Below are 22500 nucleotides of genomic sequence, written 5' to 3' on the forward strand. Positions count from 1 at the left end.
GAACACTCAGTTTTGCTGCAAATGTTAGATTGATAGAAGCTTTTGCAAATGCATGTGGATATGCATTAATATTTATCCAAGCTGTCATAAATGATTTCACATCATAGTGTTGGGGAACATGGTGCTCATGGCAAAAACTTTAAAGTTTAATTATAATATATAATTTTTATGCAGAAGAGGCAAATGTCAGGACTTCTTTATTTTGAGTTAAGTTCTGGTCATTTTTTAAAGTATAGCAGCTGCCTGCATTATAAAGGAGCCATACATTGTGTGGAAGGGCATAGGGGTTAAGTGTAATTCAAAGTCAAAAAATAATGTAAAACTAGAAAGTGCCATGAATATTGGAACATAATAATGGAAAACAGTGAAACCTGTGTCAGAGAAATAGTAAACTGGAAATAGAGATGCTGTTACATTCAGAATGTGAAAACGGGAAAATGCACAGAATCCTTCTGACCATCTCTGCAACTACCCAAAATGAGCTGCTTTGTGTGTGTACATTCATACATGTATGAACATTTAGAAGTGATTTGTGTATGTATGGACTAATATTTTTTATTTTTACTCTTCATTTTGGTAGGCTGCACTGGCAGAAAGTAGTTTACCATTACTTAGTAACCCAGGATTGATAAATAACGCATCCAGTGGCTTACTGCAGGCAGTCCATGAAGATCTCAATGGTTCACTGGATCACATTGACAGTAATGGAAATAGCAGTCCGGGCTGCTCTCCTCAGCCTCACATGTAAGTGCAGTTAGCATCCCTTCAAGAAAAAAATACCTTAGTCTAAGACACAATATTACTCAAAAGTGCTTTGAGACATGGTAAGTGAAACATCTGGAAGTGTATGTTTGAAACTAAACATTTATATTACAGCATTTAAATAGATGAGTCTTCATTTACTTTGTAGTAAATTGGTGTAATTTTTTTTGCTTCTTTTTTTTTTTGCCTTTTTTTTTCTTTTAACCTCTTCAACTTGCTTGTGAGCATTGAATGTAACAGGAGGCTGATCTCGGTGGTCATTTTCACAGTCTGGTTTGGAAGATATAGTCAGAATGTTCATGTTGGAATTAGTTGTAATTTTAACTATGAGTCTCTAAACCATTTATGAACTGTAGTAGAGATATTGCCCATTTATATAAACCATAAAATGCAAAGTTTAACTGTTGCCCACAGTTTACATAGAAGCCAGTAAAGTGTAACTTTTTGCCTGTCGTATAAATCAGTGTAATTACATATTCAAGTTTAATTACTGGTGCGTCTGTATTGGCAAGGTTTATATGTTATATTTTATGCAAGACTACGATTCCTATTAATATTTAGCAGCTAACTATATCATTAATTACTCTAAAATCTTTCCCCTACCATCTTTTTAATGGAGCTGAGAGAGTGGAATTATTAAAAATTGATGTATTGTGGATTTCAGAAATGTGTCTGAAGCTTTAGAAATGCCCGGCCTTAATCAGTGATGTCAAACATGGCAGTTTCTTGTTTACTAAATAGTAAAACATGTATCTTGGAGGTATTGTTTCCCAGGTTATTTATATAATAATTAGCAGTGTGATATGTAAGTAGACACAGATTTAAGTTTACTGTAGGATGATTTTGAACGTGTATGTACAATATTGACTTTTTTCTGTGTTTAAAATAGCTGATCCAATATGCCTTTTCTTCATTCATTTTCTCGTTCCCATTTTTAATGTTAATTTTAATTTCTAGACTGGGATATTTAGCAATAACAGTAATTGAGACCAAACTCCCTTTTTACTTATGCTCTGACGTGTAAAGAATCTATTTTGATCCAACTCTTTTTTTTAGGTGGAATATTTTGCCTAGTTTTTCTTCTTTTGTTTGGCATGTTAATATATCCGTGATCACACAGAAATGTTTATTGTCACACATTTAATTGTTTTATTGCACATTTATTCTACTTGCCTTTGAAAATAATACACTGTGAACATTCATGTATTTTATCAGGTTCCAAACCATTACTTTTTCAAAATGGAAAAATTTGTCTTTTGGAAGTGTCTTTAGATGTATTAAATAATACAAAAGAAGTAATAAAACTTGAAGTAGAAAGAACATGAATATATGCTCTTGAGAGTAACACTACTCTAAAACAAGTAAAGTGAGCAATCAGACAAAAGTTTTTATATCCCATGCTTTATGCTATCAACCATGCAGTGGGTAGCTTGAGGCCTTTTACTTTTAGCAGTTCTCCTGAGTATGCTAATGCTCTCTTCCTGTATAAAATGCCAAGACAATAAAACTTTAAAGAGCAAACAAGAGTTAGATCATGTGTGTTAAAAACAGCTACTTTACAGAAAAGAATGACACTTGTTATTAAAGTTGTTTTCTAAGTGTTTGGCAGATCTGTTTACATATCCTATATGCTGTCTGCCATTCTGCTGGATAAACTGAGATATCTGTGCATATGATTATGTAGATACGGCTACATTTATAGCTGTGTTGATAGCTAAAATACTGCATATTGTTGCCTATAAAAAAAAAAGGGAGATAACTTGAGTTACACCCATGAGTTACACGATTCAGCCTTCCTCTCTCATTTCTATGGTATGTCATTTGTCAAAACAGTTTCGGGACTTGCTACACTGGGTCTTTTGAAACTTATAACTCTCTGAGAGATTGAAGCAACAGAATGTAAATGCACTGAGATATCACTGGAGCAAGAGGTTATGCTTATTCATCCCTTGCACCAAATTTAGTGCAAGATTACTGGCCTTCTGAAAGACCAAGAATTGTCAGCCAAAAGATACAAGCTAGGACTAGATACCTGTTCATTTATAAAATTTTTGCTCTCTCCTTACTGATGGAGCTGAGAATATAAAAAAGGAAGTGAATGCAATTTACAAGGAAAAGGGAAGGAAGAGACTTGTGCAGGAGGCAGAGGGAAAAGGAAGAAGAGAGACATATTCCTAGTCTCCATTGGCCAGGGCCCCTCAGTTTGTTAAAGGTCATCACTTAAGTAAATGAGAAAATAGGGAAAGAATGACAGAATGAAATAAGAATAGGGCAACAGTGAAGGTAACATTTTAATTTTTACATTACCAACATAGATTACATAATCCCGGGCTTTGGAGTTTTTAAAATGAAAAATATTTAATACACTAGAAAAAGTATATTTTACTGTCAAAAGCATCCACATACTTGTCCTGAGAAGGTTCATGCAGGAGGTTAGGGTTTTTCTACCCTGGAGAAATGTTGTTGAGGCAGTCATAATCACTGTGCTCACCTGTGAAGTCAGTGGCTCTGTTAATTTCCAAGTAGATGAAACTTCCATCTCCTGATTCCCAGGAAAGTGTACTAGCCACAACACCAGGAATATGCTGAGCAATTATGCTGCCTGCCATCTTGAAGTTGGCGAGCAGCCAGGAGCAACGGAGCATGGTATTAGGGAAGAGGCAAGAGGCTGCATCAATTTAGAGATTAGAGCCTTCAGTTGGGAAGGGGCAGAGTTTGGAGTTGAGACAAGCTTCCAGGGAGAGACATTTGTTTGGTATTAAGAGTATCAGCAGGAAATGTGAAGAGTCCCAGTGACAGTGTCAAAGCCAAGCATCTCAGGCATTTGGTTGTTAAAATTCTATCAGATATTCTTATCAGGTAAAAAGCAAAGTTTCTTATTTTGGAATGTTCACATTTCTTTTTTGAGCATAAACTAATTTTTTTTATAAACATAATGAAGGGGGGGTGTGTGTGTGTGTACAGTAGTCATTTTTTCTGTGCTTTGAGCATGAGAACATTATTAGAGAAATTGATTTCTGCTAGTGTAATACCTTAGCTACTCAGTGCCAGAAAGTGGGGAAATTAACTCCAGTCTTTGGATTTGAACCAGGTACTTCACATTCGTTTTTTGAAGCAGTAGTAAAAGCAATTAGAGTCACCAAATTTATCCATCTGTGGACAGATACCTAAAATAGGTGGGTGAATTGGCTTACTTAGAAAATAGTCTCTGTTCATTAATTAGAGAATGAAGGTAGGGATATAACTTCAGGTAAATGCAGAACTTCTAAATGCTTGCTAAGTGCAGTGAATCCCAGCCAGTGTATTTAGGGCAGTGGTACTTTAAAAGCTTTACAGTTCCTGCCTTGTGTAATGATATATGATCTGCTTCGTTTCTTAACACTAAAATACTGCAGTAAGTTTTAGGTGATCAATATGACCATGGCCTGGTAGTTGAGATAGCTCCTGTATTAATAGTTCCTTAAAGCAGATGAAATTTTATGCTGCATGCATCCCAGTTTCCATTCTCAGTCTGACTAAAGACAGTAACTCCATGATCCAGTATGCAGCATATCGCTAGTGGAATCTCAAATCCTAAGTTTACTTTATGTGTTTTAGTAGTATTAAATCCAAGTTTTATCTTTGATTGGCCTTCAAATCAGATTCCTGGTAGGTTGATGTGGGCCCTAAGTACTCCCTTGACACAAATCTTCACTGAGAAAAGAAGTTACTTGTTATGGACATGAATGTTCTGTTCAAAATTCCTATTTCCTCTAATATCAGTTGTCAACAATCAGTTTCAGACAATTATCTTTTCATTTAAATCAGTATGAAAGACTGTTGCCTTTCTTCATTTTTTGAACATGGACTACTCCAAATTACTGTGGGCTTTACCTGGTAAGGACAAGTTTCAAAGTGACAAACACTAAGGAAAGTATTTCATGTACAAAAACCCCATTACTTATGAAGAACTAGGTGCTGCTACTCTTGCGTAACAGTTGTACATGGATTTCATTGGAAGCTCCACAGCACATACCTTTGGGGTATAAATGCCAACTTCTGAAGCAAAAAAACAACAAAACAACCAACCAAAGAACCCAAAACAAAACAAAAAAGCCAAACAAACACACCAGCCACATCCATCCAAACAAGTGCAGTTAAAGCTGTATGGCTATGGGAAACTGGAAAAACTTTCATTGTCCCTGAAAAAACAACATCGGATAAGACATGGAATGGTACTTGCAACAGTAATAACAATTCATGATAACTCATGAATTGTTATCATGGTAATTTTAACTCATGATAATTAGTGATAACTCTTTTTTAACCTGTGTCGTAGCAAGTGTACTGGTGAAGAGTTTTGGAGGGAGTCAAAACTCAGTTCCTTCAGAGCCAGTACATTTAGACTCTTCAGTGAACATCAGGATCATAATGAAATCAGCATTATGCTGTTATTTTTCCTCTCTCTGTTATATGTTCAAGAATTCTCACTCTCAGTGATGGAATATCAGGAATGAAAATCAAGTTCAGCTGTGTTCCTGGTGTTTGTGCATTTGTAGAAGATTAATCACCCTTAAGTGATTATTGCAGCTGGCACAGACCAGGGTGTTTATCACCAGAACACAGTGCATCTCTAGTCCATGTGTTAATATTTTGGCAAATGCATCATGCAAAATGCTGGTTTACTTCACTATATAAATCTGGGGGGAAAAGGTAAAATTTTAATCTGCAAAGCTGCTCATAGCACTTGAGGAAACAAAAAGAAATTGGTCTTCAGAAAACCTGGAAAACTGTGGTCTGAGAAAATGTAGTCTCACCATAGAAAACAGTGAGGTAGTTATGCCATTCTGTTAAACCCACTGTAGTTCATTTAATAAGTGGGAAGAGTTAGCAGAGGAGATAGTGAATGCAAATATCCTGTTTGTGAGGTTTTGTGGAAGGGGGTTTTTGTCATGGTCTCTATGAGAGTGTACACTGAAGACAATGCAACTAATCTTTTATATTCTCAATTTATGAAAATAATCTAGTTCCTAACAGCAGATCCAGAATCCTGGAGATAATCTGTCATTCTAATTTCTAGAATTTTAATTGTTGATTGTTTTTCAAAAAAGCACAGTGAAAACAAAAAATAGTTTTTTTAGAGTCCAATCTTAAAAAGTAAATTCATACAGTCTCATCTCATGATGACTTTGTGTTCATCTATTGTAATTGTGTAGGACAGGAATTGTTTGAAGCCAAATGTCAAGACACACATATACCCCATGAGCTTTAAGGTTGTTTGGAAAATACTATGTAAGGTCGTTGTGAGAAGTCATAACTTTTTATTAAATGAACAAGAGTAAGAGTCAATAAGTTACTAAAAATGAGCTTGTCCAGTGCAGTCCTTCATCTTTAGTTCTGTCTGTGAAAAGATGAGTTCCAACCATCTGTGGTTACAGTCACCTTTTCTTTTGTATTCTGTTGTCATTCCCGGCCCTACTGCTTTACCTTTCCCACTCTTGCCCTGACTGGATCATTTTCTTTTTGCAGTTTTATCTGCATAATCATCAAACTTGCGGTTGGGTTTGGGTTTTTTTTTTCAAACTTTTTTATCTTTAAATTTTATTCCCAGAGGCAAATATGATTATTCTGCTGTAAGATCATTTACTTTTGAGGTACTTCAGTTTGAAAGCATTCCATTGTCAGGTTGTTCCCATATCTGATTATTCCAGTCCCCCACTGTTAAGCTTTCACACGGCTTACAGTAGGTTACCTATCATTCCTGTTTAAATCCCTTTCATTCCCTTGTTTCTTTAACTTCATAATGTTCCGATCCCCTGTCTTCCCTCCCACTCTTTCTTTTTTTTTTTTTTTGTTATCGTTGCATTGTCCATTTCATGATCTTTTTGCATTTACCTTGGAGACTTGTTCTGTTCTAGGAGACTGCTATGATCCAAGTCTCTTGTTCATTATAGAAGCCTTGACATACTGTATAAGAAAATAAACCCTCAAAACACATCAATTAACAGGGATATAACAAGCATTATTAAATAGGTGGGAAACATGTAATTGAGCAGATGAATGTGGAAGCAATTGTAGTGTTTTCTGGGTATCCTTGTTCATCAAGAATATTTCACCTAATCAGATGATATTTCAGTGCCTGTATAATTTAATTTCACACATTTTTATTCATAAATCTATCATAGGGAAGATAATGGGCAAAGAGACTTTGTGACAACAATTGATTTTTATTTTTATATAAAAAGAGGAACAGCTAGGAAACAGGATCTTAAAGGTTATAGCTTTTGTCTGAGCGTATTCCCATTGAAGGACTCTCTATTCTGAGAATACACAGTGAAATGATTTTGTCTTTGCCTAACCCTGCATAGCATCTGAAAGTGACAGGCAAGTCCATCAGTCCAACACTTTATCATACTATTTTGTTACCATTTAATTTTATTTTTTTTTGCCTTTACTAACTGTATCAATCATGTGACAGTAAACTCTTTAAGGTGTGACTGTGAGTCCCAACTTTCTTCATACAGGGCCATTCATATGTGGACACTAATGGAAAAATAAGCAATGATGCTTGGATTAATATTTTTCACCACTCATATTGACATAACTTTTCACTTGAATATTATCCTAAATATTTGGTTTATTATTGTTTTGCATTACTTTACTTTTCAGTCCATTCATCCTCTGTGTTTTGCTTCTGTTCATCAGTTTTCTTATCTTCCAAGACTGATATTCCAGTCCTTTATCATTTCCTCCTTAGTATCTTAAGTGTTACATGTCTTACTTTGGAGCAGAGGTTGCTATGTCTCCTTTGCATTATTCCAGCTCCAACAATACATTCCCAATGGTCTTGAAAAAAAGATCTCTCCATATATATAGTGTTTCCAGCTGCGAAGTGTCAGATCCCCATAGCTTGGCTTGTAGAAGTTGGTAGGCTCCTGGAGCGGGGGTTCACATATTCTTTCTGGAAGCTATCTTGCTGAAAACTTTGTGGTACTGCTGTCACAAATTCTCAGTGTATTCTTGCTTTTCATGCTAAGATGATAGTGCCATTAACACCATATTTCTAAAAATGCACCTACAGTTAGGAATTTTAGCCCCTTTTGATGATTGCATTTGGATTTCGAGTAATTTTTGAGAGTAGACTTTCTAGATTTTTTTCTGTAAATACACATGTCCAAAATCTTTAAACTTACATATCATGTAAACAGTGAAATAAAAACATACAATTATATCGAGTTGATAGTGTTTACACTAGTAGTTTTAATTACAATCCATAAATCGAAGCAAAGATTAACTGAAAAATATAGGCCATTATGCTGTGGAAGTGTTGTTATTTGACTTTTAGTCAGATCTTCAGAATTTTAACTCTAAGCACTTTACACATTTTAAAAGACTGAAAGTTTCATTGCACTTTTTTTTAGAGTTTATAGAAAGACGTCAGTGTGAAACCTCGTGTGTAGGTCACATGAAAGTAATAAAATCTCAAGGTGACTCAAGTTGTGATTATACCCAGTAAAGTCCATATACAAAAGCAATGCTCACAATCTTCTGGCAAAGTGCATTTGCATTTAACAGCAGTCTGTGATTTAGAACAGTGCTGGGAACATGTAAGTGAAATACAGACTGTGGTGTAATCTCTGTTAGGGTTATAAACACAGGTGTTCCAGTGTTTTTCTCAAACTAACAACAGTATTAAATGTGTATCTTTAATTAGGCTGAGCAAATCCAGTAGTCTTTCTCCTTCACCTAGACTTATGAAGTTCATTTGTTTCACTGTATCCATTAATAGAGGTTTAATGATGTAGCAGAACCTTTGTATGATCGTGACCTCTCACTAACCCTTTTCAAAGACTTCCATGAGCTTCTGATTGAGATGGATAAGGGGAAATGTTTCTTTGATGCAGTATTATGCTGTGATAGTAGTACTCTGTGTAATTAGGGACTTCCCCCAACTTGATTTTTAGTTTTTTGTTATGTTTCCACCTCCTTTCCTTCATTCCTTGCAAATTTGGCATTGTCAGACATCACAGCTGAAAAAAATGTCCTCCAAGCTTTTGTCTCTTCTTCTAAGAACACAGGAAATCAGAGTTATGTTGTAGACAACCACGTCATACAGTTCCTTTCTTAAAATTATCATAGTCTATCTTGAAAGCTATTGTGGAACTTCATTCTTTTGGTGATTATCAGGTACATTTCAATTTCCAGACTATATTTCAATTTAGTTTAACGTACATATTTTCTAGCTTACATAGTCTTTCTTACTCTTTATTTCTCAAATGTGTTCTAGAGAGCACACTGAACTTTGCATCTTCATTTTGGTAGACCAAACAGGCTCTTTCTGGTTCAGTAGACTGCATTCTCCTAGTCTTTCTGGTAGACATTCCATAAAACTACACAGTTTGGATTTTCATGTGCAGGTCTTAACAATTTTTCAAAGCATTCCGTATGTATTTGTACATAATGTGACTCTTCTTTCTCTCTGTTCTTATGGGGGCAAAAAGCCCGTATTTTAGCTAAATTCAGCTAAACTGTTGCGGTTTATTTTTATAGTGTGGTAATAAGAATGGTTTGGGGCCCTGTTGTGGTAAGTGCTGTAGAAAGGCAAAACAGACAGGTTTTTCAGATCGTATCCCCAAACTCTTGCAGTCTTTAGGTAGCAATTGAGTTAATTTTTGAAAAGCATCTTGAGATGTAGTTTGAATGGAAGTTGTATATTACTTACACAGTAATTCTCCCCAGGTAGAATCAGACTTTGTTTAGAGAAGCGTTTGACGCAATGCCAGTTGGCATTAGACAGCACTATATGTAGATGAAACCAAAAGGTAAACCATGACTGGTAGCTCTGACAGACCTTGAGATAAGCATCTATCAAGTAGTGTTCTGTTGCTATGCATGCCCTTCTATTCATGGCATCATGAAAGAAATTATTATGCTTCTGTATCCATCTGGAGTTACTGAAATTACAGCTTAAAACATGCTGGGTTTTTTCTTATTATTTTGTAGCCACATATTTACAGATGTGGTAACAAACAATGTATTGCACTATATATATGTTTCATTTGGCTGGAATATAGTGTCCTGGAAAGCAGAAGTCTGTTGAGCACAGACCAAAATATGCACTTAAGAGGCATGGTATGTTAACACAGGCTCTGTGATCTCTCAGCTAATCAGCTCAGTCTTCAGGCAGACTATATTTGTGTTTTCTTGCAAAGACCATACAGGTATAACATGTTTTTCAGACATGTTGCTCTTCAAATCTAAATCTTAAATCTATAATAGCATAAAAATATGAGGCATGATTAATATTTCCATGTTGTGATTTTTTGTAATTTTTGCAATTTTGTGAAATGTTCTGATAAAATTTAGAATTAAGTTTGAAGTATTACATATGAGAACAATCTCTGGTTTAAATATGAGGTGATGATGACTGGGTACACAGTCATTGGTAAAACTCTGAAAGCTGTATCAGGTCACAAACTGAATTTGTACTGAGAAAGGTATGTGATTGTGAAAGCATAATTAGCAGCAATGTTGTATGTAACAGTAAGCTCTGTCCTCCATCCAGTTCTTCTGTTTGGCCTGTTCAGAAGACTCCGGAAGGACTAAAAATATTAGGGAAGAGAGAAACTGGAAATGATAACAGTCTGCAGAACACTGTGCAGAGATGGGAATGAACTTGTCCACTGGGAATGGGACAAGAAATATCTGATTAGCATTTCAGGAAGAAGAGTTAGGACAGACACCAGAAAAATAAATCCTTTCTGACTGTAGAATAATTAAGTGCTTATATGTGTACCAGCACAGTGGAACCACTGATACTGGAGGCTTCTGAAAACACACTGGAAATGGTCAGAAGTGTTTTAGGTATAAACGATCCTACTTTGATGTAAGGAAAGAGGATAAAGAGGCTGTATGATCTGTTGAGGTTCCTTCCAGCCATATTTTCTTCAATTCTTATGATAAATCTGGAAAAAGAAAGTTTTTTCATGTATGCTCTGTGTAACTGGAGACTAGCTGGATTGTCCAAGTCCACTTATTTGTAATCTGGAACAGCTTTCATAGCAAAGTGTCTTTAAGCACTCTTACTTCTAAGATTGAATGAAAAATATATATTGAGCATAAGATTTAACTAATGTGACAAGTCTCAGCTAGGGCAGTGCAGACAAGTCCTGCACAGGTCAGTTTGACACGTGTCCCTGCCAAGTGTGACATGGGGTTCTACTTGTTAACTGTTCAGCAAAACAAAAATACCAAAGGGCTGGCCATTCTCCAGGCTTGTTGGAGCAGGGAAGGGTAGTCATCACTTCGAGTCCATGCTCTTAAACATTGGGAAAAAATAAAAATAGAAAAAGAAATGCTCCAAGGAACTCAGCATATGAAAGGAAATACTGCTGAAACTTTTTAAGTAGTCATCAAGTATACTTATTAATCAACAGACTTCTGCTTCCCAGGGCAGTATATTGCAGCCAAACAAAATATATACAATGCAATACATTGTTCATCATTACATTTGTAAACGTCTAGGTACAGAAGCAAAAAATGTACCATGCTCAGATGTTAGTGTAAGACTATTTAATCCCTTGCTGCTGCATTAGAACAGTGTTTAGGTGCCACTGTAGACAAATGTTGATGATTAACTTACAATACGTCAAAAAAGTGTTCTGAAGTGTTGGTAAAAGGATGTTATTTTCAGCCTTTTTTGTCCCACACTGTCTAACTGCTCGGTTATATGTTTTCTGGGATAGCAGAGGTTTACTGATGTAAAAGTTTTCAACAGAAATAGAAAAAGCAATTCTCTATATCCTGCATTTATATTAAGATGTGTAAAACCACACATAGTACAGTCCAAATTCTCCCTCAGCTTTTCCTGGATCACTGAATAGTTTTCCAGATTTCACATAGAGAACATTTGCCTGCTCTAACCCACACATAATATTGATATATTTAGTTGCTGCTGCTAAGTTTCTGTGTAACTGGTACAGTTTTTAGAACTTCCCAACCATTAGATACTACAGAGCGTGCCAGATCCATAGCCTCTTTTCTTCAACTTTGTTGTCTTCAGGCTTGCTCTTTTTCAATGGTTCTTCAACGACAAAAATATTCAGACGCTCAAATCTTTAGTCCTTTGTCATTTTCCTTTGAATTTTTACCTTTAAAACTTCTGTGCTCTTTCTCCCTAATCCTCTTCTTTGTTTAGCATGTTAACTTTTGACGTTTGAGCTAGATGTAGTTGACGGTTTGAAAGACTTTAGAGGCCTGTGCCCTAAGCTAATTTCTAGTCAAGTTGCAACTTTTTTGTGGTTCTATCACAGAAAAAATACATTTATTTAGACACCAAAGGGAGCAAGCCAATGTCAAGGATGGGAATTTTAATAAGTCACTAGAATCAGAAAATCTATGTCATATCATCTTAATCTGAACTTGATTCCTAAAAATGTTGGCATGGCTAAACTGGTAGGGCAAGAAGCACTGAACTCCATCTCCAGTCACTTTAGGATCAAATGTGTTGGTGTATTTTGTAGATAAGCATCACAAAATCATCCCTGAGTTGGGAAGTGCCTATGGTGTAGAAAGATAGAGAGATTTGCTCTTGGTCTTCATGAAGAAGTTGACTGGCTTCTGCAATGTGAAGGTCAATATGTGTTAAGATGTTTTCCTGTAGAGCAGTGGCAGATGACATCTTGGAATTACTGAATACTCATGTATTTTAATCCTATTAAAATATTTAATAAAATTTAAAAAAAAAACACAACTCATTATCTGTGTAATTTACTGATTCTAAAAACTTTCTTTAGCAGTAGCTCTGTGCCTTTTAATTATTAGAATAAATTATCACTGGTATAACTAATGAAAAAACAATCATAAATATGCCATATTAACTTATGTATGGGTAAAATGAAGGTGAATATTTGCTTTTTTCCCTGTATTTCCTTTGATCGACATTTCTAATCTATCACTTTTACTCATATCTCCAAGCTGCTACATATTTTGTGTTGACTTCAGTGACAGCTAAATTAAATCACTCCCATTATGTTTAACGTTTCCTCACAGAGGTACGTTTAGCATGTCATAGGTCACTTCTGTTTTTCTTTTCTGTATTCTGTTATATTGTTTATGAGATGAGTGAGTAATAGCTAAAAGGTAGTCAAGTACCTTGAACATACAAGTTGAAGTGAGAGCCTACTATAAATACATAAACATGTTTTATATTATTGTCACTGTCATTATTCTCTCCCAGTTAGTCTAATGTACTGGGGTTTGACTTCTTCAAGAGAGGCACCACTGAAGGATTCCTAATACGTAGTTGCAGTAGATAGATGTACATGGGTAGTTTATTTTCTTTCTTTTATTTGTCAACAGTAAATTGACCTGCCATGGATTGTCAGCTTTGTTATTTTTTTCACAGTTAACTTTACATATGAATAATTTAAATATATTGTGTTGTGACTTCTGTTTGTATCTTCTTCTGAGGTATTCTTAATTATGTTCATGACAGAAATGTAATGTAGGATCTTAAGAGAATTCTCACTGTTAACCTACCTCCATATTGTGAAATAATCTTTTGTTCTTTTGTCATCCAACTAGTTTTGTTATTGGCAAATCTTTACGTCTGATTTTATTATGAGTTAGGTTTTTGAAGTTTCTCACAGGAATTTGCAAATGAAAATACATCCATCAGCTCTCCTTGTTTACTATTGTATTACTCTTAGAAGCCTCATAGGGCAAGTAAAATTAGTGGTCTTGCATATACTTGTTATTTCACCTCATTTGTCTATTAGAAAAATACGTGGTTCAGTGTGTATTCCCTTTGGTTATTCCCCCTTTTCCCCAAGGTTTCTGTCAGGTATATTGCTTATTTCACTTACATCTTCTGCTGTGAATAAACTTCACAAGTGGAATCATGGCCCTAATGAAGTCAAGGGGAATTTTGCCATTGACTTAAATGAGATCTGGATTTCATCCCAGGAAACCATTTGTCTTCATGTCTTTGGCTTTCCCTCATTTCTTATTCTGCCTTCAGTCACTCCTAATCACTCCTAATCTCCATCTGATATTCTTGTGACTGCTTATACCCCCATTTCTCAATTTTAGTTCATTAATTTTTTTTTTTTTTTCCCAGATAAGACATGGAGTTTTCCCAGATCTATACTCTTTATTAGAACTTTGAAAATTTGTACACTCTTGGTAGTCTACAGCATTAGCAAAATTGCTAATGTTGAAATCCAGAACCTTTTTTTCTGTGCAAATATGAGCAAGAAAATATTTTCATAGTTGTGGCAGGATTAATTGGGAATGAGTGCCCTGTTAACCAATGAGTTTCTAAGTAATTTTTACAAAGGTTTGAGAGTTTTTTCCTGTTATAGAAATGTGATGTCTCAATGTTTTCTGTAATCTATATTCCTCTAAAATTAAAAAGATACAGATAAAATCATCTTTTGGACTTCAGCATTAAACTGCCTTCTTAATCTTTGTTCCTCATTTTCAGACCATCTGTGTATCTTGTGGCATATTCTTTTTTAAAATACTGTCATGTTCAGATTTTCAGACATTAACAACAAGTATCTTCCTGCTGTCCCCCTTTCCTCTGATATGTGATATATGTATATGAACTCAAGGGTAGCTTTCCTCTGCCGTGTTCATGCTAGCGCATCATATCCCGTTAGTAATTGTTCTTGCCTTTTACTGTGGTCTTCCATTTGCAAAACCCGGGTATTCTCTGATTTCTCCTGGGACATAAGAATGTGCTGGGCCCTGTACTGTTTAGCATCTTTATTGATGTCCTGAAGTATGGACCTCCTTCTCATCAGGTTTGCAGATGACATCAAATTAGGGGGAGCAGTCTGTATCTATAGGATAGGAAATCCATTAACAGGACTTGTGTGGATGGAAGGACTGAGCCAGGATAAACTTTATGAAATGCCATGCCCTGCACTGAGTAAATATCCTCTTGCAATGGTGCGTCTTTCTAAGGTATTACTAAAGAAAAGTGTTTGCCAGACCAGTTTTGTGCAGTTAGTAATGATGGCGTTTGTGATTTTTTCCCCCCCCAGAGGGACTCACCTACTTTTTATCTTAGAACAATTGATGGGAATGCATGGAGAACACTACCTTCTTTTGCAGTCACTGATAAAATTTTATCAACCCCTGTTATCAATAGGAAAGAAAATCTCTAGTCTTCAAGGTTGTAAAAGCAGTAATAGACATACACAAACTCATTCTTACTTGTTTCTATACCTTGCTTGATGCACCAGAGGCACTTTGTGACCACTGATCATTAATTTCATCTTATGCTGTCTCCTCTAGCAATGAGCTAAAGAAGACAAACTTTAGTGGCCTAATTAATTATTCCAGTCACTCTTATCTCCTGTCAGTCTGCAACAGTGCCTGCCAGCTAGGGCTGCTGTCTCTGCTTTCCACACCACCAATTCAGTGTACCAGCTCCACCACAGTAGACTTGAAATCCTGTTGATGGATAAGGTGATAGATATAAAAAGGAGTATGTTTTAACATATTTTTGTGTGTTTCAGTGTTGCATTTGAGAGAAGAAAAGATTGCTGCTTCCTTTTTTTTTTTTCTCAGCACAGCTCTTGGAGGACCCAGGGTGGAAGGGTATAATTTGAAAGTGGCAAGTTGGCAAAACAGAAATATCTCCACTGAGGAGCAGTGCTTCTATAGGCATCACATTTCCAGTCTTCTTCCATCATGATGTTATAGCTTCACCCTCTCCTTAGTGAAATGAGGTAGCACACCCTCAGCTGCCTGACAAGGACATGTGACAATAGGTACCTCCCCCCTTTCATGCTTACAGGTTGAGATTTCCATATAGGCATTATTTTATCTAGAAATAATAATGCTTCTGCAGCATTTCAGTATATGTGAATATACATGGGGGAGGTGATTCCTGATGTTCAAGGAAAAATAATAATGGATTCAGTGATAGTTGCAGTATTACTGACTTTGTATTTAATTACCCATCTAATACTCTTTCTTCCCTTTCTCAGTATTTGGATTAGTATTTCACTAAATGGCTGAACATATTCATGTCAATAAACAATTCACTTCTACTTAAGAAAAATAATAAACTTTTTATAACAGCATGAAATTGTAGAAAGTCAAAGTAATAGAATTAGATATCTTGAAAATACTGTAGGATTTGAGGATTTGTCTCCATTTGCCTACTAAAGCATAAATATAAAAATTCTGGATCAGGAAGAGTGGATTGGAAAGGAAAGCTTTCCTTTTTAAGCTACTATAGAATATCCTACAGACCTAGAGCTGTACTGGCAAGGTGAGATACAGCTCTTCCTGAGGCAGTGCTAGCTCAGATCTATGAGAAAAAAAAAAGACAAACAAGCAAATAAAACAACCCACGCCACCACAGCAAAGGGGTCAGTTACTACCTCTATAATATAGTGATTATCATTTTGCAAAATAAAATGTGGTTAAAAGTATTTTCATAGTAAAGTATAACAAAAGTCACAACTTTAAAAGTAATAGAAGTTGTAAATAGTTTGTTTTTCATCAGGTTAAACTAGGAAAACACTTTATACAGTGTTAGATGTTAGCACAGAGAAATCTTTAGTCAAGATGCTCCGAAAAAACTAAAGATTAAAAATTTTCTTCAAATACTAAAATACAGAAATGTACAGAAAGAATTAGTTTGGCCACAGTATTATTGTGCTTGAGTAGCTTCCCTTGTTGAGTTGTACACAGAAATTGTCAGACTTCCACAGTTTGAAGAATTCTGTAGGTGTGAATCTTTTTAATATCTCCTCCTAATGTATACAGGACACTTTGTGTAGCTGAATCAAAACCGCACTTATAGGATGCCTATAGCATGAAAGAATTGAGGGCAGTGTTGGTAATAAGTAAAAATGTACATAAAAATTGCAGGTGTTCAAAGTTAAAAGTTACACTGGAAATGTGCAGTTCTGTCAAAGATACTGTGTTACACAAGTATAGCATGTTCTGTTTGTTCTTTTGTTGTATTGAAGCATAGTCAATGTAATGGAAGTAAAGACAGTGAAGAAGTAGTATGGTTGGAAGAGTATCTGCAGATTAACCAGCTGGTTTTGTAGTTACAATGTCAGTGGGCTAAGGCTGTCTACAGAATTGTAAGGAAGAATGCATCAAACTGTGCATCATTTGTTTTAGGAAGTGGTTAAAGTTGTTTGGGAGCTATCTAATTTTTTTTTTTTTTTAAACTTTTAAAAATCTTTATTACTTTAACAGGCAAACAAAATCTTTAAAGAAATAATCAACCGAGGTTGTCATACCACATATGGCTTAGAAACTGTTCAGTCGCAAAGATTCCTCTGGGAAAGCTTTCTTCAGCTGAGTTCCAGAAAATTCGTCATCTTTATATACTTCTACATGAAGCATTAGGAAAGCTTGTGAGTCAATAGTATCCAAATTAAAGTCTCATAGAAAATAAGCCTGGGAGGGACTTCAAGACATCATCTAATTTATTGCCCTTTGTGCCATTGAATACCAAAGTAAAAAACTCTCTAGTGTTACTAGGTGCCTAAGTCACCCTAGCAATACAAAATACTTTCAGCTGCAACCCAGGGAAAAAAAAATCACCCTTTTACGATTTTAGACTGATTATTGCAGCCCCTGTGTGGAATAAAAAATGCACTGAAAGGTCTTAAAAAAATTACATGACTGGCTGCAAAACATTCGCTTGGCTAAAAAGCTCACAAGTGAGCACATGGACCTGGGCAGCTTTTCTCTCTCAACATCTACCACCTCTTCAGTACAAAGCCAAGAGCAAAGTCTTTTCAGTGCCAGTCATTACATTGACTTAGCTGCCTGAGAGACTACATGTCTCTGTCATGGTGTCCCACAGCACTTTCCCTTAAATGATTTTAGCAGAACATTAGAGATTTTTCTTGGATATGGACAACAATGTTTAGAGGACCCAGATTCCACTGGGAATGCTGGAGGGGTTGTGGCACTTCCCAGTGGGTTTCAGGATTCAACACCAAACCCCTTGCCTGCTTTCCCTCTCCCCCCCATAGAATTGGATGATAGAAATACAGTGAAACTTAAATTATTACATCTCTGGTTTAGGAAGAGTCTTTGTAGTACCTCACTGCTGATGGCTATAAAAAACATTGTCTGACTTCATTTTTTTTCCAAAGACAAGTTGTGTTTTCTATTGAAAACCTGGGGTGAGCAGTATTTCTACTAATCGAGTCCAGACCTTGTTTATTATGATGATTTATATTTTGTTGTCCTGCTTTCTCACTGCTGTTTTTCTGGATTCAGTATCCCCTTAAATTAAAGCTGATATGACATGAAACCACTGTAGAAAACATGCTATCCATAATTGAGAATATTGCACCAAGTGTCTTTTCTCCTTGTTGACACCAGCTCAACTCAATTTAATTAAGAAATCATGTACTCTGTTATAGGAACTGATTGTTTTCCTGTCAGCAACAGGACAAGCTCCAGTGTTTAAAAGTTGAATGTAACACTTGTTTCCGTTGTCTAGATTTTATCAGGATTTTAGTAGCTGTAACACTACAAGTTTTCCTAAGGCAGAATCAGGCTTGTGCAAAACTCAGAAGACAAGTTCACCTTGTATCAGAAGAGTTATTGTAGGCTTTGGGAATTCGGCTTCATCTCTAAATATTTGGAAGCTACTTTATACATTCCTTCCTAGTGTATATTTATCCCTCAGCTGCCTGTCCTGTTATCTGTCTTTTTCTTTTGAAGCCTCAAAGCTCCTCTCCAGCAGCCTACAAACGGTCTTCATGAGGCCTCTGTAACTTAAGCAACTGTTACCTGTCTCCTGGCACCTGGCAGTTGTTCTATAAACAATGATGTCTTTAAGCATATAGTATACATCTGAGAGCATAACATGAAGTTGTAGTTTGCCAGTTGCAGGAGTGAGAGAAAAACCTCCGTGTAAAGCTGTAAAGCATGCAGAAGAGTGTGTATTTGAGGCAGACACAGAGTCAGAGGGACTTCATATTCTGCGATCTATGAGCAAGGAAGAAGTAATGTTCTCAGATGAGCAGGCAGCTCTCCATGTTACTAGAATCCTTTTCTGTTGCAGAGGCCTCTTACAGAGAGTTTCATTTTGAAATTGCTGGAGTACAGGGAAAGTTTTCTTTTATAAAGGTAGAACCACCAATTGTAAAGAAGGTGGAATGAGTCTGTTCATTTGTTTATATCTTTGCCAAAAAGTTCTTTGAAATAATGTAGTACTGCCGTATGTTATTTTTGCTGTTGCTGCAGGCATCTCCTCTGTTACACTGCACTGTTAGTCCTGAGCTTAGGTAGAGGTTTAGTTTGCCAGCATTTGTTCAATAGGAGACAGCCATTTTGATGAGGACATCTGAACATGATACTGAAATAATACTCATTAAGAAGTAACTTTGTCATCCCTTTATTCTGCCAAAGAGTTTAGCAGTGACTGAACTCAGTCACTTCTCTAGCATCTGACCTGTTGCTCATTCTATAACCTAAGTCATCCTTCTTTCAGCTTTTCTTCGTATAATATTTTTTTTCTAAACCTCTAACTGGATTTTCTCAAGTTGCCACATACTCGAAATTTCATCATCTTCATTAACGTGCTTGCACTACCTCCCATTTTATTGACATCTGCAAAGATAATAACCATGCTTTCTATTCTATCTTCTGTGTCATTAATGAAAAATACTGACTAGTTCTGAACACAGGGTTGTTCCATCAATTTACTCATCATTCAAATACAGATTCCAATTGTTTATAGATAAGTTTTGATCAGAACTCAGGCATCACTGAGCTATGGCTTGTTGTTAGGAGTTAAGTAGCATAGTTATTAATAAAAAGACATGGCATATACTCTTTGGAATTTATGTTTAAATGTATTGAAGCATACACACAAATTGTCATGTTAGTGAAAAACAAATACCAATAAATATTTTGCATTCTATGCACAGTGAATATCTCGTGATATATTATGCTATACTGAAAGTTTTCAAGATGATAGGAATTGTCAACCAATTTAAAAGATGGGTGGTCAAATCTTGTTTTGCTTGTGGAAAAGAAAAGAAAAAAGCTTTTGTTTTTCATAGGTATTTTGTATTGTTACTTCCTCCTCAAAATATACAGAGAATGGTAGAAATGTAAAATCTTTTACATCTCTAAACAACATGCCTGAACTTCGCCTTTCAACCTCTGATTTTGAAAACCAAACTCTAGAGCTGAGAGAAATGTTAGTTTCAAGAGCCAATATTATATTCCTTATGCTTACACTTCCAGAAAGTTTGTATGGCAGCATTTTCTACAAGCAGTGCTCTTAAGCTCCTGGTAGAAAAGCCTATGAAATTTATTTTTGCATGGAAAAACTGAACTGATTGATTTGGTCTTGGTTTACTGGAAGGAAAGTATAATTGACAAAAAATATTAGTTTTTTAAGCTAGTAAGTCTTCCACAGATTAGTTATCAAAACAATCTTTGAACTGTCCTTGCAAAAAAGTCCTCAATACTAAAAAAATACAGCACAAGGGGAACTAGTATCTTCATGTGTAGTGCTTTTTTAATGGCTATATCTTATAATCTTCCCTGTTTGTACAGTGGCAGCATTCCAACCACATAAATGTAATAAAAACAACCTGGACACCACCTTTAAAGGAACTGAACTCATATGGTAAAAAATGAAAGTTCTGTAGTCAGAATTCTGTAAGCATGGAAAGGAAAGCATAGCATTGAATCATAGAGTGGTTTGGGATGGAAGGGGCATTTAAAGATCTAGTCCAAACCCCTGCTGTGGGTGGGGATATCCATCCAACCCACTTCCAGGCATGGGGCATCCACAGCTTCCCTGGGTAAACTGTTCCAGTGTCGCACCACCAGCATTATAGAAGATTTCTTCCTTATGTCTCAAGTTAAAAAATGTTGTCCCTTGTCCTGTCACTACAGGCCTTGGTAAAAGGTCTCCATCTTTCTTACAAAGCCCCCTTGAAGTATTGCAAGGTCATAATACGGTCTCCCCAGAGCCTTTTCTTCTTCAGGCTGAACAACCCCAACTCTCTCAGCCTTTCTTCATAGGAGAGGTGTTAGAGCCCTCTGACCATTTTTGTGTCCCTTCTCTAGACCCACTCCAACAGGTCCATGCTGTCTAGTACTGGGGACCTCAGAGCTTGATGCAGTACTCCAGGTAGGATCTCAGAGCAGAGTACAGGGGGAGAATCACCTCCCTCAGCCTGCTGGTGACACTTCTTTTTATGCAGCCCAGGATGAGATTGGCTTTCTGGATGGCAAGTGCATATTGCCAGCTCATGTCCGATTTTTCATCCACCAGTGTCCTCAGGTCATTTTTGGGAGGGCTGCTCTCAATCCCTTCATCCCCCAGTCTGTACTGATACTGGGGATAGGCCCAGGTGCAGGGCCTCGTGCTTGGCTTAACTGAATTTCCTGAGGTTCATGCAGGCCCACTCCTCAAGCCTTTCAAGGTCCCTCTGAGTGGTATCCCTTCTCTCCACCAGATCAACTGCTCCACTCGGCTTGCTGTCATCTGCAAACTTGCTGATGGTGCACTCAATCCCAGTGGCTGTGTCACTGAAGAAAGTCAGTAGTATTGGTCCCAGTACAGACCCTTGAGGGCCACCGTAATGAAGAATACAGGTGCACAAAATGAAATTTCTTGTTAGCAACATAAGGAACAGAATATTGTAATAATAGTGTTCCAATATCTAGAAGCGATAAATATAGCATTATTTCATGATTAAAAACATTGAAGACTTACATAAAAAACCAGCCACAATTTGAAGCTTAAATGGAGTTCAGAAGTTCTTTTCAACACTTACAGATGTTTTAAAAAAGAAACTAAGTAAAAAACTCAACCTTCTCAAAGGTCCCTTATATCTCAAGGCCCACAGTTACTTGTACTACCGTAAAAATGGATGAATGGGTTTTCTCCACCTTCCAGAAGACTCAGTTCAATTGTTTTTCAGTGATGAAAGTAATTTCTAAATGACCTCACATTCCCTTGATACGTATCTACCAAACAAATGAGAACAAATATAGTTAAATTCAGATGGAAATTGGAGCACCTTGTTGCCTGTGGGTCCTAATAGTTGTATTCAAATTCACTAAAGTCTGTGCTGAGGTAGATTCTGCTTGACCTCAGCTCACGCTGGGGTGTTCAAACCTCAGGTGTCCACTGGAAATATTGCAACAGTGAAATATAACAGATGAGGCTCAATTTACATTTTTAATCTGCATGGCAGAGTTAAATCTGTAAGGAGAATCAGGCAGCATGTCTTGTTCTTTATTATTTTATCAATTACTGTGCAGTGGCATGTGGGATACTAACCCAGATCGTAATCCGGTAATCCTTGGATAGAAAACTTTGTTTTGTATTCTAGCTATAAGGAAGTTGTGTACTATAGCTGACTGCTAAATATTTGTTTAGCATATTTTGTATATTCTATTTGTAAGGACCTATATACAGTGAGACTAGTCATGTTTTTACCTTATCTCAGTTTGTATGTTAAGAGTTTTACTGTGTTTATGTCTACTTCAACCAAAAGAAGAGCTGGCTTTTATATTTTATCTGCTTTGGTGAATTCAATTAATTTTTTTCAAGTTTATTCATCTAGCAGTGAAAATGTAAGCTATTCTGATTTAATTCAAAGTAAATTGTATATATTTATGCAAAGAATATTAAGAAAAACAATATGGGAATAAAGGTGCTAATAAGGAATTGAGTGAAATAGTTCTGTCTTAGCAAGCATTTAAAAATAGTTGATCATTGCTTTCCCT

At 36.2% G+C, this 22500-nt stretch overlaps 1 protein-coding gene across 10 annotated transcripts in view; it reads left to right on the forward strand.

Annotated features, from left to right (window-relative positions):
• FOXP2 (forkhead box P2) overlaps positions 1-22500 on the forward strand; it is a 418517-nt gene that overhangs the window by 387713 nt on the left and 8304 nt on the right. For all 10 annotated transcript variants that reach the window (XM_062609597.1, XM_062609588.1, XM_062609592.1 and 7 more), the window contains one exon: positions 581-744. In XM_062609597.1, coding sequence (XP_062465581.1) covers positions 581-744 — 164 coding nt within the window. The remainder of the gene's footprint in view (positions 1-580; positions 745-22500) is intronic.

The sequence above is a fragment of the Pezoporus occidentalis genome, unplaced genomic scaffold (assembly GCF_034315485.1).
Source record: "Pezoporus occidentalis ecotype Australia unplaced genomic scaffold, CSIRO_AGI_Poc_V1 ctg14, whole genome shotgun sequence".
Lineage (NCBI taxonomy): Eukaryota > Metazoa > Chordata > Aves > Psittaciformes > Psittacidae > Pezoporus > Pezoporus occidentalis.